Source organism: Hippocampus zosterae, chromosome 2 (assembly GCF_025434085.1).
Source record: "Hippocampus zosterae strain Florida chromosome 2, ASM2543408v3, whole genome shotgun sequence".
Lineage (NCBI taxonomy): Eukaryota > Metazoa > Chordata > Actinopteri > Syngnathiformes > Syngnathidae > Hippocampus > Hippocampus zosterae.
Window position 1 is genome coordinate 29,981,804 of NC_067452.1, and position 22,212 is coordinate 30,004,015.

At 40.1% G+C, this 22,212-nt stretch overlaps 2 protein-coding genes and 1 long non-coding RNA gene across 3 annotated transcripts in view; 1 reads left to right on the plus strand and 2 right to left on the minus strand.

The window, feature by feature from the left end:
• LOC127596759 (uncharacterized) overlaps window positions 1–22,212 on the plus strand; it is a 202,889-nt gene that overhangs the window by 121,334 nt on the left and 59,343 nt on the right. The window lies entirely within an intron of this gene.
• Window positions 440–5,614, minus strand: fkbp1ab (FKBP prolyl isomerase 1Ab). The gene is given in 4 exon segments (XM_052059594.1): window positions 440–1,591; window positions 2,615–2,727; window positions 5,282–5,329; window positions 5,447–5,614. Coding segments are annotated over 4 exon segments (327 nt in total). The 5' UTR covers window positions 5,484–5,614; the 3' UTR covers window positions 440–1,462.
• On the minus strand, window positions 7,302–12,304 carry nsfl1c (NSFL1 (p97) cofactor (p47)). The gene is made up of 9 exons (XM_052059521.1): window positions 12,148–12,304; window positions 10,979–11,082; window positions 10,493–10,567; window positions 9,706–9,871; window positions 9,528–9,623; window positions 9,107–9,216; window positions 8,834–8,971; window positions 8,317–8,487; window positions 7,302–8,174 (listed from the first exon to the last, which is right to left on the minus strand). The coding sequence occupies exons 1-9, from the start codon at window positions 12,301–12,303 to the stop codon at window positions 8,012–8,014; spliced, it is 1,179 nt and encodes a 392-aa protein (XP_051915481.1). The 5' UTR covers window position 12,304; the 3' UTR covers window positions 7,302–8,011.

The following is a 22,212-nucleotide window of genomic DNA, read 5'->3' on the forward strand; positions in this document are numbered from 1 at the left end:
TTACCCTTTAATAGTATTATTTGAAAATAAATGTTATTTTTAATGTTTTGGGAGTAAAAATTAAAACAAAAAGAACCCACCAAAGATTTCAGTTGCCTCGAATCCACCTTTGTCAGCAAATACGAAAGAACAATGGAAAAACCCTCACCACACCAAAAACTCTTAGTCACCAAATAACCTCCCATAGGCAGAAAGTAACCCACACGCCCAAACACACAGTCACACAAAAACAAATCTCACATTCACACAAAAACTCTCACACATACTCACACCATAAAAATGATGACATTCACTGAAAAGCTTTCACACACACCAACGAAAATTCACATTCACCAAAAAAGCCTCACACTCACCAAAAATCTCTCACAAGCACAAAAAAGCCCAACACTCACCCCAAAAAAAGTTTCAAACTAAAAAAAGATAGGGGGAAAAACATAAGTTGGTGAGTACTTTCATTTTTATTTGTCGATCCTACATAGTACATTTACATACAACATATCAGCGTAAAACCACATAGTGCAGAAGAGGACTGCTGCTTCACCAGTTTCAGCAACCACAACCAATACCTTCTTCACTTATACTCCTTTCTTTTTATAAACATTTATTGTTGGATACATAATCACCAGGATCTCACCATTTTCTGATCCACAAGAAAACAACTATCACATGAAAAATACTTACCAGTACACAATTTTAGGCATTTGCAAAAGCATAGAAGGGGGAAGGTCATATTTCAAGGATTTCCCCCCTATAAATCTAGTGAATGCCACCAAATTGTATTTTAACTCTGTTTTGTGTTCTAAACAGGGGTTGAAAGATGTGTTGAGATTATTTAGAAAAAAAAAGACAAAGACAAAAAAAATGAAAGGCTTTGTGTGCAAATTCGGCAAGGGTGAGTGTTGGAGGTCACCGTACAGGCACTAAACAGAAAAAACACATTTACAAATAACAATTGGCTCTACTTTGCACCCCTAACATTCAATTCAGTTAGTACTGTACTGATAAGAAATAAAGAAAACTGTAGTGATGAAATATATATCATTCTAAATATAGCACTGTTGAAGCAATCACTGCTAATTGTTCATTTGTAAGCGATTAGCATACTCATGCAGAGTCAGCACCTGACAAATTGTTGTAGGTTTGATGAAACTGTACCCAACCATACTCTAATTCTGCTTCCTCCACTTGTACTGCACATGAGGAAAAAACAAAGTGGATTTCATGCAAATATGTAATGTAATTATGTAATTGTGATTTTCTGACTGCATTAGCACAGGTTAGTGATGGACTACATTGACTATAGGTACCATACAAACTTGGGTTATGTTGCCGAGATTGAAATGGTCATGAACATAGGATCCCGTGTATATTCCTGGCAGAAAACATGTCTAAAGAGTGTCCAAAAGTATCCCATCGTGTACTTACATAAAAATCAACACCAAAAAAAAGTTGTGCCTTCATTTCATTCTAGACCAAGGAGCTCAACATCAAAGATAAGGGTGGCGTTGGGAGGGATGAGGCCCGGGTGGCCTTTGGTTCCGTAGGCATAGTCAGGTGAGCATGTCAGCTTGGCTCGCTGGCCCACACTCATCTGGAAGCGAGGAGGGGAAAGCAGACATAAAAAAAAAACACACAATAGGAGAAAAACTGGGGACTTATCAAATTAGATTTTTCCATGCTACACTCAGCTGCTGTCAAAAAGCAGTGCAGTCAGATGAATAATGATAGATAATGTAAATGTATCAGAACATTGTTGATTATAAGCGAATGGATTAATTAATGATGTTGTGGCCAAGACTACGATGATTTGCAAGTCCTTTTCAAATTATATTCAACCGAATACAATACAGAGACAAGACATTTAAAGTTCAAACTGATGTTCCTGTTTTTGTTTGTTTGTTTGCAAATATGCTGCTGCTGCTACTGAAATGGTCATTTTGAATTTGGCGACGTCAACGTGTTCCCAAATAGCTGGGAGAGAAGCAACAAAATACTGGAAAAGTTGAGGATTATAAACACCTATGTGGAACATTCCACACATGAACAGATTTATTGAAAGCGGGTGAGTGTCATGATTGGGTCGAAAACGAGCATCCCCAGAAGGCTAAGATGCTCACAAGCAAGGATGTGACAAGGTTCATCACACTGTGCACAACTGCGTGATAAAATAATCCAGCAATTTTAAGGAGAACATTGCTCAGTGTGCAGTGTGCACTGCTCTGATGAGTCCACATTTCAAATTGTTTTTGGAAAGCCAGCATATGTGGTGGTATGGGGATGTGTTAGCTAGCGCCCAGGGCAAGGTTAACTGGCACATCTATGAAGGGACCATTAATGCAGAAAGGTACATATAGACTTTGGAGCAATATATGCTGCCATCTGAGCAATTACCTGTTCAGGAAGACAATGCTACTTTGTAGTTGAAAGAGTGAAAAAAATACTACGACTACCCGGTACTCCTATGCATTACATCTGTTTGGGTGAATGATTTCCATTTCCTTTGCAGCGCTCTGTAGCATATGGTTAAGTGCTGAATGACATACAAGTTTCATATAGACACGCATTGTTATACTCCACTTGGTAAAAAGAGTTGGTTGATTCACAAACATCTCACCTGCACCACCCCCTCGTCTCAGCCTCGGATGACCTCCTGCATGCCCATTTTGAACCTTAAGGGCTTGGACCTGTCACGGGATGAGTCAAATTTGCGTCCGTCTGGAAATAGGCCTGCAAATACAGTCAGTTATACAACACGAAGCATCGCAGTGCAGAGCAGCTGCCTACACACATGTATTAGACATCAGTATGAATTCTTAGTTGAATTACATCTCTGATTCATCGATTCAATTTTCCAAAAATTGCTCAATTTTAAAATGTATTTATTTATTATTTTATGCATTAAATAAGTATCTAACTAAATTGTAAATAATCAAATACAGGGAAGGAATGGATGGAATTTGAATGCCCGAGAGTCTGGACCACCATTCTCCCTCCTTGTCACTAGAGTCTATGCAGGAGATCGGCGTGCACAAAATGCCTAAAAAAACAAAACAACAACAACAACAAAAGATCACCTCTTGCGAATTATGTAAAATTGTCCGTTGTGAGTGGGCACTCACATCACCACCCATAGTTGGGCCGCATGGTCAGGGGGATGCTATTAAAAATAGCTTTAAGGTGGTAATGATTACAATTCATTCAATGAATTGATTCTGCAGTGAATATGACAGTGTGGGATCTGTCATATTCATGAATGAAATACAATGACATGCACCACACATGTACACAAAGCTCAGAATCTGTCTGCCTGTGCCTTGATCATATCCGCCACAACTGCCTTACGCTATCTGTGCCACAACTTAGACCTCATTTTAGGTAGTCTAAACTCTAGTCTACTTTTGATCTCCAAATGGTCATGTACACTGGGGCCATGCAATACAATATGCCAAAACACCTACTGAGGTGTAGCGTGGTCTACCAGATTCAGATTCACAACCATGCTAAATTTGTTTATTTATATACTTTTTGTTCTTCGACTTCTCCCTTTCATAATTTTACTGCTGGAAATTGGGAATTTCTCCATCGTGAGACAATAAAAGGTTTTATCTTATAAACTAGATTTTCCCCAAGCCCACAAATGAAGTGCATTCTTCTTTCTGTTGCCAAATAGTCAGGCTCTATCTGCTGAAATGTCCAGTGAGGTGTAACGTGGTCTGACAAATTACCAAACGCAGTAAACTAGACTTGTACCGGCATAAAAATGAAGATGCACCCATTTTTACACCAAGCTCATTGGCACCTGTCTATACAATCGAATGAGTTTCCTCCTTCTACATGAGTCTGTGGAACTTCATTGTGGGTGTTCACATTCACAACGAGAGGCTCATGAAGTAGAATGTCCTGTTTCATGCTGAATTTCAAGGGTGCTTTGGTTTTCCTGAAAAAGCTGAGGAACCAACCACACAGGATATGATGACGTTTGTGTTACATGAAAGAAAAAAGAAGAATGAAAAAAAGCTAATGCGGAGCCTTTGGAATGATCTTTCTGAAGGCCAAAACGGGCTAAGGCAGCACAAATGGGGCCATGTTACATCATCCTAAAGCAAAGGGGCGTTTGTGTCGTGGGAGGAGGTGAGAACACTAGCCCAATTCCTACAAACTGGAACAGCTGCAAAAAAATAGAGTATCTACACAACGAGAACAATCAAAAACAACCCACCAGTTTTTAATGATCACATTTGCCAAGAATTTAAATAAATGTCGAATAAGGGCATTTGAAGAATGGAAGTGGTCTTTTTATTTATTTTTATTTTTTTAAAGCAAAACCAAAGAATACACAGCCTTAACACGGGTTATTCGGAGAAGAAAGTGAAGAACAAGACAACACACAAGGATTTATATGAAGTAAGCAGCTCAAGCATCATGATTTGGCTAAATTAGATTTTTAAAACGTACAGTTGGGTCAGGTCATTCGTAGATATGGGTAAAAGAAATTGTTAAAACTTGTATGAAAATGTATAAAATACTTTATTTGAATAAAAGAATAATAAATAATTATTTTTTTTAATTTTGTTATTAATAATCAATGTATTTATGAATAAATTAGCAATTATTAAGTGTACATTTTTAAAAGGTTACACGTGCATAAAATCTATAACTGTATTTGCAATTTTTATTATATAAAATAATAAAAACTAAACAACCAATAATTCAAAGATGTAATGGAAAAAAATAACAAATTTCATTCAACAATTTTAGGAGAAAAATGTAAACCAATGGAATCAACATCACATGATTAGTCATCGTGTAAACACTCATTTGACAGGAAAAAAAGAAATGAAATGAAAAAACAGAGCACGCCAAACGTGGCCCAGCAATATATTGGCTAAACTAAAAAGTCTGTCCTTTCTGGTCTGATCCAAAACACCCATAAGTCGTACATGTACAAATGTACAAAGGATTGCAATGTAGTAAATAAACAGTGACAGATACGGACTGAACCACGTCGCGACTAGCCCCCCCCCCCCCCCCCCCACAAAAAAACGTGAGTAATTCACTTCCCTCTAAAATGTTTCGATTTGTCTCTTCTGTTAGATATGTTAACTTCAACAAAGTTAATTGGCACCAAGACGGGACTTTGGCTGTAAAATGGAGATTTAGTGCCATCTTGTGGCATCTCAGAGTGTTCCAGAGAGCACAAAAACGAGAATAGTAGTAGTTTTTCGCGATTAAAGGAGGATAGGTTTCACAAAATGTAATTAAAATCAATAATAATGCTTACCAACATAATGCACCACGCAGGTCTGCCCCTTTTTAGGGAAAGTTCTTCCTATGGAAACGAATAGTCATGTTGAAGGCATGGTATAGGAATGCTGCAGTTACATCCTTTTGTTAAATAATTAAATTATTTTTTTTAAAGAGGAAAGAAAAAGTGCACTTATTTTACCGTCGCCGGGAATAATGGTTTCTATTTCCACTCCCATGTCCTGGTCGCGTAATCGATCTTTACTAGGCAAGACCGGCCCAACAGTGCGTGTACCTCTTGGTGGATGTCGGTAGACTAGACTGCACTTGCTGCAATGAAGCAGCCTTTACGAGTCTGCGTGGACAGTAGCTTTTCGCCTTGATGATGCACAACTTTTCCGGTCTCATTCTTCAAAGTAAAAGCTTTTTTGGGAGTGAGAGTGCCTATCCCGGGGGGAAGAATAAATCATTTTAAGACAAGTTTGGTCCTTACAAATTTTCCAGGATACTAAAACCCGAACCTCAGTTTTAAACTCTGTCTTGAAAATCGATCCCTAGTTTGAAACTCAAATCCTAGTATAAAACACTATTTTGAAAATGATGGACAGCCACTCAAGAATAACTCGGGTGTTTTTGGGAATGAACTGACTGACCTGGTCTATATGTCCATTTTCGGAGAAAAAATGTCAATTTTGGGGGAAACAGAATATTTGGAATTTATTCAGTCTTCACACATTAAATCCTAGTGAGAGCAGTGGATTTGGGGGAGATGAGCACCTAGCAACTTGTATTCCTCCTTTGTGAACCACGCCAAAATTGTTATGTTCATCCAGTTGATTATTAACCAATTATGTATACATTTGGTTTGATATTGATGGAAGCTATTAGGGTTACATTTTATTATGAATGACCTGTTCCATATGTCAATGGTGTTAAGAATAAAAATGTTTGCCTGCCCTTCGTGTAGCACAACATATCTAATTCTATCATTTTTCCCTTTATTTTTTGTGTTTTATCTGACTCATCTTCACTGTTGATTTGCAGCTCAGTAGTTGACGTGGGCGTTTTGTGCTGAGGGCTCCATACAAGAGCAGATAATCATCTTGGTGTGGGCATGTCCATGGAGATAAACGCCGATGACCACCACAGTCAAGTGAAAGCAAAACTTAATACTGTATCGTGAAACACGCTGGTTATCCTACACAGAACAAAGTCCAGAATTTACACTCAATCATTGAAAATACGTTAGCAAAATGTCAGAAACCAGGAGTGAGGCTTGTTGACCAACAATTTGTACCGTATGTTGAAACAATTTCTCTCTACTAAAATCAAATCAGTTTTCCCCTCACGAAACTTTCCGTCGATTCTTGCACCCCTTTTCGAAAAAGCAAATTGTTAATTTTTTTCAAACCAAGCTTTTTGGGGAATTTTCCCCTTATGCTATTCGCTTGATACCAAACAAGCTTTGCAACCGTTTTCCCCAGCATTAACTTCAATAGAAATAATGAACATATATTTTCTTTCTGAAACTAAGTGGTTCCTCTTGTAAAAAAAAAATCAAATAAAATTATTGCCCTTTTGTCATAATGTGTATGAAAACCCATCCTTCACAACTTAACATTGTAAATGTTCCAACACTTTAACGTCATAAAATGAGCTGTAAGCCTCTTTGCAGTAGTACAGGTTAGGTCAAATATTTGGAGCTTGGAAGCACAAATGTCTTCAACATGTCAAGACATGACAGCTCTTGCAACGTACAAATGGACGCCATTTCTTTGAATTTGCAAAGTGGTAGATACTGTAGCTCCCTCTGTCCAAGTAGCTCATTTACATAATATCACACATAACAGCAAACAACTGTTCAAAAGTAGTTTGGTTGTTCATTTAAAAAAAATAATTTTAAATGAACATATAACAACCCACATTGGATACCAATATCCGCTTGCACACCCAAACTGAAATGGATTAAATCTTGCAGACAAACTAAGCAGGAAGTTGCATACTATCCTGTGTTAACCGCATTCCCATTTTTATAGACGGACATATCAAGATGAATCCAAAATACAGTACGGCATTTATGTCTATAATCACGCTGACAATTTCCAGAGATCTGCATGTATTTCCCTAATAACATGGAAAACACAAGAGCCCGGCTCTACACATTGACCATAAAATGAATTTATTTCCTCAGGAGGTCCAAACATATTCCCATGTTGCCCCAGGATGCATAGAAGATGGCCACCTTCCACAGCTACAAGCCAGTGTTTACAATCTACAATATGAACACTTATTACTCAATAATCAGTTCATATTAATAATAAACCAATAACCATCGGTGATGCCAAGTGAAAGCCAAACCTGCAGTTTCGCCGGGATAATCATCATATACTGTAAATCAAAACAAGAAAACTCATAGCTAATTTGAACCAAAATTGACTTTTTTGTGGTTTGTCCATTTGTTCCACATAAGCAACAATGTAGGCGCGTGTGAATTTAGAACCAAATGACATTGTGAACTCGGCTACTTTACTGATTGGCTCCATGTACTGTAGCTGTCAAGGCTAGAAAATCGGCAACATCGCTTCTTCAGCTGTCAGCATGAACAACAGATCAATGCTAGAGATAATTCCTTTTAGAAAACAAAATGAGAAATTAAGAGGTCCAAACAGAAGTCTGTGTCTCCTCCTCCTCAGGGAGGAGCAGCAGGTGTCAAGGAGGGGGGAAAGGTGGGCCGCTCGGGGTTGGGCGGTGGTCTTCACCTCCAGCCTCATTGTAGCCGCTGCACAATGACGGCGTTGAGGAGGTTGGCCTGCTGAAGTGTCTGGCTCTCGTCTGACAGCTCCTTGTTGGGGAAGGTGGTCATCAGGACGAATGCTCTGGCGGCCATTGTGGGCCGGGCCGCCACCACAAACTGCCGCAGGTCAGACACCCTAGTGGGTGCAGAGAAAGCATGCCGACATCACAAAAGCTAAACCTTCAAGCCTGGTGTCTTCAGCATTGAGTAGCAATCAATTTGGATGATTGCCTCCATCCGAAGTAGCCAAAGTTGCTTTTATGAGATCCCTCTGGTACCTGTGGGTATGGTTGAATTTTTGAATCAGCCTGCCGCCATCTGCCAGTCGGATCTGAATGTTGGTGATGGGCTGGGAGGTGTCCAGGCTCACGGAGGCACTGGCCTGGGCTTCGTTCGCCTCCTGGGCCTTCTGAGAGGGGGCGGGGGCTGAAACCAACTCTGGGGCGGCACTGGGAGAAGAAAACATGCACAAGCATAAAATAAACAGCACCAAGCCACGTTAAACTTTTTCTAAATAAATTTGCTGATCAATCATTCTTTCCATTTTAAATTGGCATGTAAAATCCCAAATTGGACACATGTCTTATTTACGATGTTTTTTTTTTCATTTTCTTTGATCACATGAAACGAGTGAAAAGAATTATTTTGTTAGGAAGACAGTGTTGAAGTCCCCTTTCTAAATGTGTATTACGGCAGTTAGGCTGAGCTACTTTTGTCATTTGAATAAGATTCTGGTCCACCAACAATATAAAAAGATGCGAATGAAACAATAAAAGAAGCACTCCTAAATCTCACCCTCCTAGTTTTTGTCCTTCTCCTCCAAAGGCTCTGAAGGCCATTTTGGGTTTGGTGAAGTCCTCATCTCTGTGGTCCTCCATGTCCAGATTGACCTGGCCCCCACGTGAACGCTGCCTTAGCTCTAATGGAATCTCCCTGCAGTTTGACAATAACATTCGTCAAGGTGGAGTAGCATACGCTCGTGTGTGTGTGTGTGTGTGTTGTACACAGTTGCAGCGTGTCACAACCAAAACATTAACATGTCATATTGATTCAACGAGAAATATTTACCCTCTGCGGATTGCTTCAAGGAAGTGAGCATTTCCAGGGTCATTGTAGTTTCGGAGTTCGCCGTCATCCAGACTGAAACCGGTCTTCCATAATTTCAGCACAACGTGTACCTAACATGGTAAAAAATACAATTAGGAATGGATTGTGCTTTTACCATTCAAAAACATTGAAGCGTCATGTTCAATACAAGTTTGTGTGCTTCATGTGCAATGCGCCCGACCATAGATATTCACCCTCCCCCCACTTTATCCACACCACGTAGTGCTCATCTAGAGCACTTAATCTACACCATGTGGTGCTCAAAGCACTTTACAAAAATAAATGTGGGTGGGTGGCATGTTGGGACTACATTGTAGCGAGTTAATAAGAGCAACTATGATAACAAAAATAAATATATAAATCACCATCATGCACTACTTACATCCTGTTGGGCACTGGGATCGCGTCTCCCAGCAGAAACGTATGTTGATTCCTCCTCAGGAGCTGCTCCTAACCTGTAACCGCCTCCGTCGAAGGCCTAGGACATGAGGAGACAACGAAACATAAAAATATCCAAACCTAAAAACTGAAAAATAGTTCAAAGTGTTTCTTTCGTTTACTTTTGCTTTGCTAGATTCTCCTGCCCCTTTCCCACTGCGCTCCAGAGGCACAGCGCCGTGTTCTCTGGCCCCTTTGAACAGATCTTCCACCACATCGTTGGGACTCTTCTTTTTTGGAGGCCCTACGATTTGCTGCCCACTGCGTTCTGACCCGCCTGCAAAGAACCTGAAGGGAGGCACATCATTGATTACCGGACTAAAGGGTCTCTTACAAAATTTGGAAGAACTGCTAACTGCCAGATCACAGTTAAAGACGCCGAAAGAAAACATTTCTCAAACCTAATTCAGGCTAACCGGCCAAACCGACATGTACTATTTAAAACTATTGATTCTGTACTTAAACCCACTCAGTCGATTTGCTCAGACTCTTCACCCGAAATGTGCAACAGATTCCTGCAGTTTTTCATTGAGAAAGTTTTTAGAGCTGGGACTTATTTGACATACCACATTTGTCCCCTCTCTTCATATTCCGTCTTCAGCTGTGCTAAATTCTTTTGATGCAGTTAAAATCTTTCCTGACAACCATACCGTCTTTCAGTCAGGTTTGAAGATGCTGCATAGCGAACCTGTTACACGTGTTTAATGATATCATTTGACAGGGTTTTGACGATCAATCAAGATGGCGCCGTAGTTGGCAGCCGTCTGCAAGAGCTCTGCTTTTTTGTTTTTAATCTTCCTTGGAAATTTAAATTTTGCTCGAGTGGAAGAATATACCAACCGGTATATTGTTATCACTCACTTTTGCTTTCACACACTAAAAATAAATTCTACTAATTTACCGACTGACCTTTGACCTTCCTCCTCATCACTGTCGTCCTCTGCTTCGTGCATCAAGTCCCTGAATGACGTCACTCGCCGAGAACTGGTGATGGGGGGGGGGGCACACTTATGTTAAATGGAATGTACACTCAGGTTCAAGTGCTCAACTCCTGTTTGACTTTTTTTACTGCCAATTTGTTTACACTTACGGAACACATGAAAACCCTGCATCAATAGAGGGCTACGGTGCATGTAAATTACAACTGTCCCTAAAATTAGAGATTAGTCCAAATTTTTGACTCGTAAATACATGGAATACAAAATTTTAATTCATGTTGAGACTGCATAGACAGACTCTTCCCCTCCGATTGAAATAAAGGATACAGTGGACACGTGTGGATTCACCTTATTTATAATTTAATTGAGATGATAATTTTTTGCTCTCATGTAAATGCAGGTATTTTACATCAAGGCCCAATCAATAGTGTGCACACCATATATTACAATGAATGACAACCTTGGTGCAATGGATCTGGACATTGAGGAACCTCCTTCAGGGTGAGGCAGAGCCACGATGTCATCATCAGCTCCATCCTCAAAGAAACTACCAAGCGCAAGCTGTGACAAGGCAAGAGAGAACACCATTCAGGAACAAATTAAGTTGTAGAATTATAATTGCCTTGAGGATCGATTTGCTTTCAAGATACAATTCATGTTGTTCAGAGAGGTTTTTGGCATCTCTTGAGTGACAGTGTAAAAAAAGGAACTCATTTTTCATTGAAACAGATGGACTGGAAGACCTGTGACAGATTCGTACTTGAAATTGCAAGTAAATGGCATGACCCAATGAGGATTTAAATTGGTTAAATAGTAGTCACTAGTGACACTTGAATGAATAAGTGAGCTTCATGCACCTTCATGTATTTTTAATTTGTTGCATTATGTATTTATTTTAATTTGTTGTATATATATATATAGTATTTACACACACACACACACACACACACACACACAAAACCTGTTATAAATACATGGAGAAAACTGTCATTCCTTGAATGTAGTTTAGAGGAAAAACAAGTTTATGGGGATAACGTATAGGCCGCCTTGATGCCTGCCTACCAGTAGATCATCGCACCAATGTAATAAGACTAGGAAAAGCAACAACGTTGTCTACTTGTCAAGCAAGTGTTGTCGAAATTTGGATTCAATGGCAAAAGATCCAGACAGTAAGGGTTTCTCTGAGAGGGGAATGCAATACATTTATAATATTAATACGTTCTCTGTTGTGATGAGTGCACGATCGCCTTCGCTTTTTGACGTCATCGGTACTTTAAACTCGGCCATTAAAGGGTCAAAATAACGATTTTGTCCCTACTATCGCAGGCTAACTAGCTACAAGGGCTCGTAAGAAACTGGTACCACATTTTGACAAATTGTAAAAAAACAAAAGGGTGACATTTGGAGAATCCGTACCCATACGACACGTACCAATTTATTTTTTTAACAGCCGCAGCGCTTTTGACAGAAAAAGACTCGCGGCTATTGTCAGTCAGTGACTTGCAGAAATTACCGGCAAAACACGCTAACATTAGCCGGGGTGCTAACTCACTCGCAGTTATGTTGTCTGACTTTACATCCCGCAGAATATCGCAACATAGGGCATCATTCGTGTAAAACCCGTACCTGCAAATTCCAACCAGCAGACTCTAAGAAGAAGCGGGCCCTCTCCTCGTCGACATCAGTAACAGCCATGAACTCCTGTACAGAATCCTCTTGGCTCGCCATTTTTGTTTGTTCGTTCGGCACTGCTTCCGCTTCCGGCTCAGAAACAAGCCACATACGTCCTTTCCTATTTCGTTCCAATCCACGCGTCGCAATAACATGTAAACAAACATAAATAATTGACTGCAAAGACTACAACATTCATATTTGTCATTAAAACAATTCGCCTTTGTTTATTTCAATCTAATTTTCTGTGCTGCAAACATGAATTTGACCACGAGATGATAGTGTGTCCTCACAAGAAAGGAGACCATAACGACCCTCGTCTGAAAGTGTCGTCATAAGGAATTATTTTAAACCCTTTTTTAAATCAAATGGTTGTGACGGAGTTACACGACTGATGGCTTAATGAAATGCTTGCTCAATCCCTCCGTTTGTCTTCTGAACGATCCCTGGAGACAACATCTCAGGCAGACAAAAAATGGATAGACAGACAGACAAGATATTTGAAATGTTATTTTTTTGCAACAGGTGAACCCGTCAAGCAGAAATGTTGCTAATTTTACGTTAGTTCTGAATACTCTAAGATGCCTCTGGCACCCCCACCTCTGAAAGCCCCCCCCCCCCCCTTCATGTCTGTCCAATTACTTCTTTAAATTTCATTCCCAATGGGGGGTAGATATGCTGCCATAGTTGAAGAAAATCTCAAAAAGTCAACATGAGGTAACGGGTATGCTCACATGATGGCATAAGTTGGATACCTTCGCACACCAAGGTCACACGTTTTGTTTCTTGTTGTTTTTCCTCGGACTTAGTGAGACTTCTAAAAAAATCAAGTTAAGGGTACTAGCGCCAAGGGATGGGAGGGGTTCACATTTTTTTAAATCTACCACGAATGGGTTTATACTGATTTTTTTTTTAACAAATATGACAAAAAGTGTGTGTGTGTGTGTTTAATTGCAAACTCTTTAAATTAATGCAGCATGTGGATGTTTTTGACGTTACCTTTTGTCTCTTGTATCAATCTCGGTTTTAGATTAATGGTTTCTTAAAACGGAAATGATCACTAATTCCGCCGTCACGTTTTAAATGTGAAACTCACCTCTTTGACACATCAAAGAGAGTAAATTACTGCTGGAAGCCCTTTTTAACACAGCACAAGAAATCCAATCCAGTGACACAATGCTAAATAAAAGTGGGTCGGATGGGTCGTCAGTGTCGTCACTGTTGACCAGAATAAAGGTAATTACAGCCACCTTGTGGCGTCTTTTTGAGGTTCAGCTTTCAGTTTTGGAAGAGGAGCACACATCCATCCAGCTTTTGATTTGGGCACAACAACGATTGAAGTGATCGTCACTTTTTGACTAAACAAAGTACAATCCACTCAAAAAAGGTAAGTGTAGTAAGAGCTTAAAATAACAAAAGGTATATTTATGGTACTCACAAAAAAAAGGAAAAGACATAATTGCATTAGCGGGAATGGACACCCCCCCAGGCCCCAATGCATTACAATGAGATTCAGCAGCGGTGTTTATAATGTTCTCCTTTTTGAATATTCCACCTTGACACAGTGAGGCAATAGCACCCAGATACATGCCGATGAGACAAAAAAAGCAAAGCCATGAATAGATCAAAGAGAGGAACTATCAATCAATAGAGGCCTAAGGGGCGAAATAGCATTTTGTCGTGACCTTACGTTCTCCTTTCCCTGGGCACAGGTTTTGGGGAGTTTTTTTTATAACTTAAGTCTCAGGGAATTGAAGCACTGGGATGTTGTTACTATAAATGCATGTATCTATACAAGTGCATCAATTTTTAATATTCTAGAAAAGTTCATTTATTGCAGAAGTTCAATTCAATATGTGAAACTCATTTAGATAGGAAAGGAATAGGCAATGCATCCCAAAAGGCCAATTCCTACCTAATTTCTTTATTTCAAATACTTTGAGGTGATGTGTAAATGTTTTCATATGAATTTGGGGGTATTTGTTGTAACCTGGAACCAAATTAATAAAATCAGCTTTGGGTGTCAAACTCCTCTTGCTCGGGGGTCGATCAGTATCGTAACTCTCCTCAGCCAATAATGACAGTGCTTTCTGGGGGGGTCAAAACTTTGTGTTGAGTTAACAGCCCAGCTAAAGGTCAGCAGAGTTACAGAGCACGGAATGACATCAGAGCGTTCAGCAGTGATTTAGGATGCGAGCTGTCGCTGGATCCCCCCCCCCCCCCCCAAAAAAAGGCAATGCTGAAACTGTGAATTTCCTTGCAGTCATGTAGCATTTTTGTCTGTTAGGGGGCCAGATTTGGCCAGCCGCATCATCTTATGTAGCCCACGAAAGCAACTTATGTTCATCAACTTCATGTTTCTCGCTAAAATAACATAACTGAAAACTGTCTTCAGTTTTAACAATGTTGCGATATTGCAAGCATTGTAATAAAGCAGTGCCAATTTTAACATCAGTGTAATAATATTTGTTCATTTCCTTTGATTTAAAACTCGTTACAGTATTCATCAATTTGTTGATAGACAGATATATACAATACAATACAATACATGCTGATTTATATAGCGCTTTCACAACAGCGGCAGCTGTAACAAAGCACTTTACAAAACAGTTAACATAAAGTAAAATAATAAACACAACACATAACATAAAACACGGACAGTCGTGCAGTCCTAACCACTTTTCCGTCACACGCTTTGTTGTTTGAAGCAGTTTGAGATGAAAGAGAGAGATACATGTATTTGGGTTAACTATCACAACTGTTCTCCAAAGGAAACTAAAATTCTTGATCAATCAAATTGTTTAAAGGGACATTCTTTTTGTACTGACACCCAGGCCTTGGTATGTCCCTGTGAAAGAATTTTTAAGGATCAGTCACCAGCATAGGAACACAAGTTGAGAACAATGGCTGCCTTGAGGGAGACTGTCAATCTCAGGCTTAGACCAACTCTAATTACAAACCGTTAGACACACAATACACAAGTGCACACAATACTGAACTGCATTACCTCATTCTTTTTTGTTGTTGTTGCCCTTAATACCTTGGAAGGTGATCAACGGCGAGTTTTTCTGTGTCACTTTGGTCCTTTTCTCAGATCAGAATTGAAACTTGCCAAAGAGTACCGGTAAATATAATTTTCCACAGAGTCCGTGCAAGGAGCAAAACAGCATGGTTCCCCCGCAACAGCCAATTCTTAACCAAAATTCTTAAAAGTTCACATCTGTGTCAGTCGATATCACGATGAGATGGTCGGTCAGCAAATTCTAGGACAAACAGCAAAAGGTGTAAATGTGAATTTTGTCCAATCAATCTTCCACATACACTATTGTGTAACTTATCAAATCACAATGTTCACTCCCACAACAGCGCAAATGACCATTTGTAATTGCGTGGAGCTGCGAAACTACAAAATGAAAGAAAACTAAACCGCACTTCCCGCTCGACTCTCTCCCCTTCCGTCTCTTTTTCAGTGTAACATAATAATGTATAATGTGAATAGTATAGTTCAATGTATTTTTTGCGATGAGTTTTTAAAAAATGTTTTATTTAGGATGATATTTTAAAATCGTGTATTCAAATGTACTGTATTCAAGTAAGAACTGAAGCCACAATTCAATCTTCTGTCTTCATTGAATTTTTCTTTAAGCTACTGTTGCATTTTGCCAATTTGTATGTTTTCCTTTATTATTCCACACAACAAAAATATCTAATACTTTGTTAAGTTAATTAAAACAAAATGAGAAAATTAGGCAAACAATATTTGGGAGATTAAATGCAGAAGAATTTTATTCGGTTAGGTCAGACTGTGAGATAGAGACACTGCTCATATCAACAGGAAAAGGGAAAAGAGGAAGGGGCCTATTATCTCTTATCCTCGCTCCACCGGTAGTTTGGATACTTTTACATCTCTTGGGCCAAATGGAACAGGGCGCATCTCCATGGCAGCAGACAATCACGCCACACCGTTGGCAGAAGTAGGAACGTTTTTACATGGGCGGGAAGAAGTGGGGGCTATTGGTTAGGCACCAATAATTTAGGGAAACCAGCAGAGCTCTGTTTTATTGTTCGATGTGCCATTTTTTCCTTCCAATTTATCTTTGAATAACTCAGGATGGCTGAAATTACACGAAAGTATATATTTCAAAATTCATTCATTCATTTTCCGAACCGCTTTTATCCTCACTAGGGTCGTGGGGGGTGCTGGAGCCTATCCCAGCTGTCTTCGGGCAGTAGGCGGGGGACACCCTGAACTGGTTGGCAGCCAATCGCATGGCACACAGAAACGAACAACCATCCGCACTCACACTCACACCTAGGGACAATTAGGAGTGTTCAAACAGCCTGCCATGCATGTTTTTGGAATGTGGGAGGAAACCGGAGTGCCCGGAGAAAACCCACGCGGGCCCGGGGAGAACATGCAAACTCCACACAGGGAGCTGGAATCGAACCCGGTACATCTGCACTGTGAAGCCGACGTGCTAACCACTGGACTACTGGCAGCCCCCATTGTTAATTTATTTTCCACAAAAAAAATAAAAAGTTTGAAATCATAAATGATTTCTGTACAGTTTTATATGCTGTATCACATTTGCCAAGTTGCTCTCATTTTTGATTTATGAATACACCATTAGTATGTTTATAGTTTTTGAATTGAATTTAATACAACTTTATTGTCAAATGTGATGAAATTTCTTCCCTCTCAACATAAAACGAGAGAATCCGCTGCGGGCGTCCGCGCCGCCATCAAAAGAAAAGAAAAATGTGTGATTGGTAAAAATGATTGATAGTGATAGTTGATAGATCATTGTGACGATAGTTCCCGTTGGATTCATTCAGTGGATGAAAAAGGAAGGCAAATGAGAAGACAATGGCAGTCAGATACAGCACAATGCATGTTTCGTGAAGAGAACGGGGCGTGACTGACAAATGTATAAAAGACAAGCTAAGAGCACTGTGTACAACGCTTTCACTGCATGGTTGTTGTTACTTGGAAGAATATTAAATCATCTTGAAAGTTATTCAGGTCACCTAGAGATTATTTAACTCAATTTATCTCGAACAGATGTAAACTGAGGCCTCCTTGTATACAATGCATACTGGAAAGAAAGAAAAAACAACACCATCTGGCAGGGCACGGCCCCCTCAGAGACAGTGACAGCAAATGATGGACCGGGTAGCTGCGTTCACTGTATGCCACAATGTCTTAAATAGTGTAGCGAATGTTAGCAATAGCGTGTAAAAGTCAACGTAGAGCGTCAAAGTGCTTTATGTGATATTGAGTGCAGACACTAAAAAACAATGAGGAGCGAGAGTGAAAAGGATCCAATCTGTCTCTTAGCTCTTCACTTGCTGGGTGCCATAAATCTGGACATCTCCAATCCCGATGGGACATTTACTGCCATCAGGATTTTGACCCAACACTCTAGTCTATCCCATCTTACTCTTTTTTTTTCACACCTTGTATCTGTTCATGCACCCTTTTCCTCTTTCCTGTCCAGTCTATTTTGTGTATTTCCTAGTTTGCCATCCCAAGGTCCACAAAGAGCACCAAACATTACTTCATTGTAGGTAAGGGGTGTCAAAATGGCAACAAGTCTCTCTCTCTCTCTCTCTCTCTCTCTCTCTCTCTCTCTCTCTCTCGTCTCTCTCTCTCTCTCTCTCTCCTCTCTCTCTCTCTCTCTCCTCTCCTCTCTCTCTCTCTCCTCTCTCTCTCTCTCTCTCTCTCTCTCATCTCTCCTCTCTCTCTCTCTCTCTCTCTCTCTCCTCTCTCTCTCTCTCTCTCTCTCTCTCTCTCTCTCTCTCTCTCTCTCTCTCTCTCTCTCTCTCTCTCTCTCTCTCTCTCTCCTCTCTCTCCTCTCTCCTCTCTCTCTCTCTCTCCTTCTCTCTCTCTCTCTCTCTCTCTCTCTCTCTCTCTCTCTCTCTCCCCTGACAGTGTGAAAGTGAAGGCATGTTAACTCCTTTCAATTATATTATACATTTCTAATTCCACAGTTCCATATAACTGAACTTTGTTCACCACAAAGAACTGAAATTGAGCCATGCACATAACAAAATCACGATAAAGTGTGGGAAACAGATTTAAATGAATTTTGGTGCATGGTTTGGATGTGGTGATGATAATGGTTAGATTTTGAACTCGGCTTAGGGAACCTGGGTCAAACTTAAGGCCCAGGGGCCAGATTCGGTCCGCCACATCATTTTACGTGGCTCACCAAAGCAAGTCAAGTTAGACAACTTTGATTATCCTTGCTAAAATGTGTACAAAAATTTAAAACTCTTACTGAGTGAAGATATTGCAAACATTGTGTCGTGTCTAGAATTATTAGAATTATTTTTAAGATCCTCCTCTTTGTTTTCAAATCTCTGAATAATCTCGCGCCACCGTACCTCTCTGAGCTCATCCGCCCCTACACCTCTGCCCGGCGCCTCAGGTCTGTGGACCAGTCTTTGCTAGACGTACCAAGAACTAAACTGAGGCTCAGAGGGGATCGAGCCTTTTCTGTTGCTGGTCCCTCTCTCTGGAATGACCTCCCACTGAACATTCGGCAAGCCTCCTCGCTGCCCATCTTTAAAGCCCTCCTCAAAACTCACTTGTATTCTTTGGCGTTTGACTCAGCATGACTTAGATTTGCTCTTGATTTTACTGCTTGGTGCTTTCTACCGCCTTATTACTTATTACTTATTACTGATTCGTCTTACTGTTTATTGTATATGTTAAATCGCTCCATGTACAGCACTTTGTATGCAGCGATGGCTGTTTGAAAGTGCTCTATAAATACTGTTGACTTGACTTGACTTGACGTGTCTGGAGACAAAAATGAGTTTGACATGCCTGGTTTAGGGGTTGGGTTTGGATATGATTAGAGTTAGTGAAAAAAATAAAATTAAAATAAATTGACACGGCGCTTTGAAACAAATTTTCCTCGGAGTATGCATTAAAAAAAATAAAGAAAAGAAACACCGTAATGGAAATAATTCCCATTACAACACTGCCTTCAGTCAGTACATTTAATTGAACCCATCCTGCACAATTGCAAATGTGTTGGCTCAACACAAAAGTAGATCCAGCATTAAAAAAAGAAAAAGAAATTAATACAAGAGTGTTACCAGGAGGTAAATCTTGTTTTTGGGGTCACGGTTAGAAATTGTTTTGTGTTGGGGTTAATGTAGGGTTCTGAATTAGGCCATTGTTTGGGGTAAATGAGGGTTCAAATCAAAATACCAAGTACTGTGCTATTAATCTCCTGTTTTCCCTTTTTGCATCCACATGATCTTTCGGTGAAAAAATATGGAAATGTGAACAATGGAAATTTGATGTTTATGGATTGGCCCGTTTATTATTCATTACTTTCACTATGCAGATTGCAGAGAGTCTCAAACTGCAAGCACGCAGCTGAGACAAATTTCTAAAAATATCTCTCGTCACATGGAGACGATAGAAGAAGGAATCAAAGGAATAAAAGCATCATTTGAAGCATCGCGTTGTTGCAAGTGAAAAGGGTACTTATCATTTGCATCGATGTGTAAAAGGGAGTGTAATATTCGTTGGCCGGCGAAATGCGCTTTCAGGCATTTCATGAGCATGCACAATGAGTGGCATGCGGGCTACATGTGTCCATTAAAACAAGCCTTCCCGCTGGACCGTGTCAATGAGTCAGTGAGCTTGTGCAGTCATCAGTGCAAGAAGGTCCCCAGGCGCTGCGTGCTGCTGTTAATCGCCACTGAAGCCAAAATCAAGCACTGATAAAAGAGCCCATAAACGGGTGTTAAAACAATCATGCCTCTATGTGTGTGTGTGTGTGTTTTTATGGCAACACAAGACTGCAGACCTCATTCAAGGCTTTAAAAAAAAACCTTTTGAATGACGCCACTGTGACATGGTATGCTCAGTAAACAACACAAGTGCACTCAGTGTTTTGGGTAATACCACATGACATTCCGCTAAATGCCTCGCGGTCCCCCAACCCCCCTGTAGCATTCCAGCCTCTTCTTTATTATTGGTGGTGATGGAGTCAGACAAGGGTCGCCGTGGTAACCACACACTCAGCTGGATGCAGGACCTCATCTGCCCATGAGGAAACTGCCCCACATCTGAGTTGACATTTGGCAGCCCTATTTACTGTACGTCTGCAGATGGGGGGCGGGGGCCACCCATGCTATGACAAATAAATTCATTATTTCTGCCTTTAGACCAACGTGAGCCGTTGAATGCATCAAAGCTTGCTCTGGGTGGGGGAGATGTCTCATATGTAGCATCAAAGTCTGAGCCTCGGTTTTCCTTTTAACATTCCAATCCAACAGTCTAAATATTAATAATTCTCTTTTCCGTTTGATGCCTTTTTTTAATTTAATCTACGCAGTTTAAATCCTTAAAATCTATATCATAACCACTGTTACTTTTCTTCCACCCTCAAGATGCATTGCGTTGTCGCAGCAATGAGGAAGTGAGATTGATCCTGTGAGAAAAAGCTCCAAATTGACGAAGCTGAGAGCACTTCACTAAGTTGTGCAGATAAGTATTACTGTAGCATTGTCATCACCCTAAACTACAGCAGTTTTAATTGTTTCCAGAGAACAGAGAGACTATATGACTGTAGGCACTGTTGAATCTTCCATTTGGATTTTATTGCCATGTACATTGTTGGATAATTACTGTGAATTTGTGGAAGAAAAAAAAAGCACATTTAATAATACAGACAAAGTTTGTCTTATTGCCTAAATTGAACATCTATGCTAATTAGCATTAAGGTAGTGGAATTAACTGGTAAGGTCGTTTTAAATATTCAAAGTGTAATTCTTTTTGTTGTATGTTTAGTTTGACAGTAAATTGCTTGAAGCCACTTTTTTCATGTCTTGTTCACTATTTGCCGAATTTCTGCTAACTACTACTTTAAATAAAGTGTCTTGACTTGAGTTCACTGCCATCGCATTGCACAAGTAAAAAAAAACTATCTGCAATAGCAATGCTAATATTCATTAGAGTGTATGGCATTTGGGAGCATTATTCTGTGTGTGTTACATTAGGCTAAAGTTAACAGAAATGATGCTGCGTTGAAAGTACCGGTACTTGGAATTTATATTTTTGACAAACAAATGGAAAAACAAAACACTGCCGTTAATTTGGCAAACTGTTAGCTTTTTGTGTGTTCATGGAGAGCAGAATAGACACAAATTCTAGAGAAAACAAAGTCTGGAGAAAAGCGGAAACCGCACAGAGAAGTGAAACTCTTCTGCGGCAACCAAATATGTAAAACAAAACTAAAACTCTGTCTTACTGACATGATGAGGAGTGTTTCTACAGTGCAGGGTATGAAGTCAAGGTTAAAAGCTGTGAGAACAAAAGGTATGGCCTACAAGTCTGAATTTTACAGTATTTAAAAAAAAAAAAGAGTTAGCACAAATAAAGGTCAACCCCCGCACCCCCATAAGAAGACCACGCCCAATGAAGACCCCCAACCCATCTGCAGTTGAGTGGCCAAAAACGCCCTCCTTCTCAGAACTCAACGAGTGGCAACTTTAGAAACACGAACTTGATGTTTACAGAATGGTAAGTAGAGCTGCGCTTAAAGGTCTTTGTAGGTAGATACATGTCGCATGTCAGCATGTCTGCCATTGGTGACGTACCGCCGGGTGTTGGTTACATGGTCAGAACTGTCGAGACAACGATACCAGCGTCTCGTGTGGGGAGATAAGCGGCAGACAGAAAGAAGTACAGCTCCAGCCACACATGAAAAGGATTTTTGTAGGCCGATTTGGCTGCTTTCTTTCTCCTTGGAGGCCTTCCAATCAATCACACCCCCACACCCTCCGCCCCACACACACACACACACACAGGTGCATAACGCTTCTTGTCTGTCCCGTCTTCCAAAAAGACTCATCCCACACCAGCTGGCAGCTGTTTTGAACTATATTTAGGGTCATCCAAAACTGATCTTTACTTTATTTCCATCATGTCAGCTTTTTAAGCAACAGTAGCCGTTTTCTTTAAAAAAAAAAAAAAAAAAAGGAAGAAGAAAGAGG

Excerpts from the sequence above, each read along its gene's own strand:
- nsfl1c (XM_052059521.1), bottom strand. The coding sequence starts at position 12,303 with ATGTGGCTTGTTTCTGAGCCGGAAGCGGAAGCAGTGCCGAACGAACAA. Across the intron at positions 9,624-9,705 it reads GAGAATCTAGCAAAGCAAAA|GCCTTCGACGGAGGCGGTTA; the intron begins GTAAACGAAAGA and ends CTCATGTCCTAG. Across the intron at positions 9,217-9,527 it reads ATCCCAGTGCCCAACAGGAT|GTACACGTTGTGCTGAAATT; the intron begins GTAAGTAGTGCA and ends TTACCATGTTAG.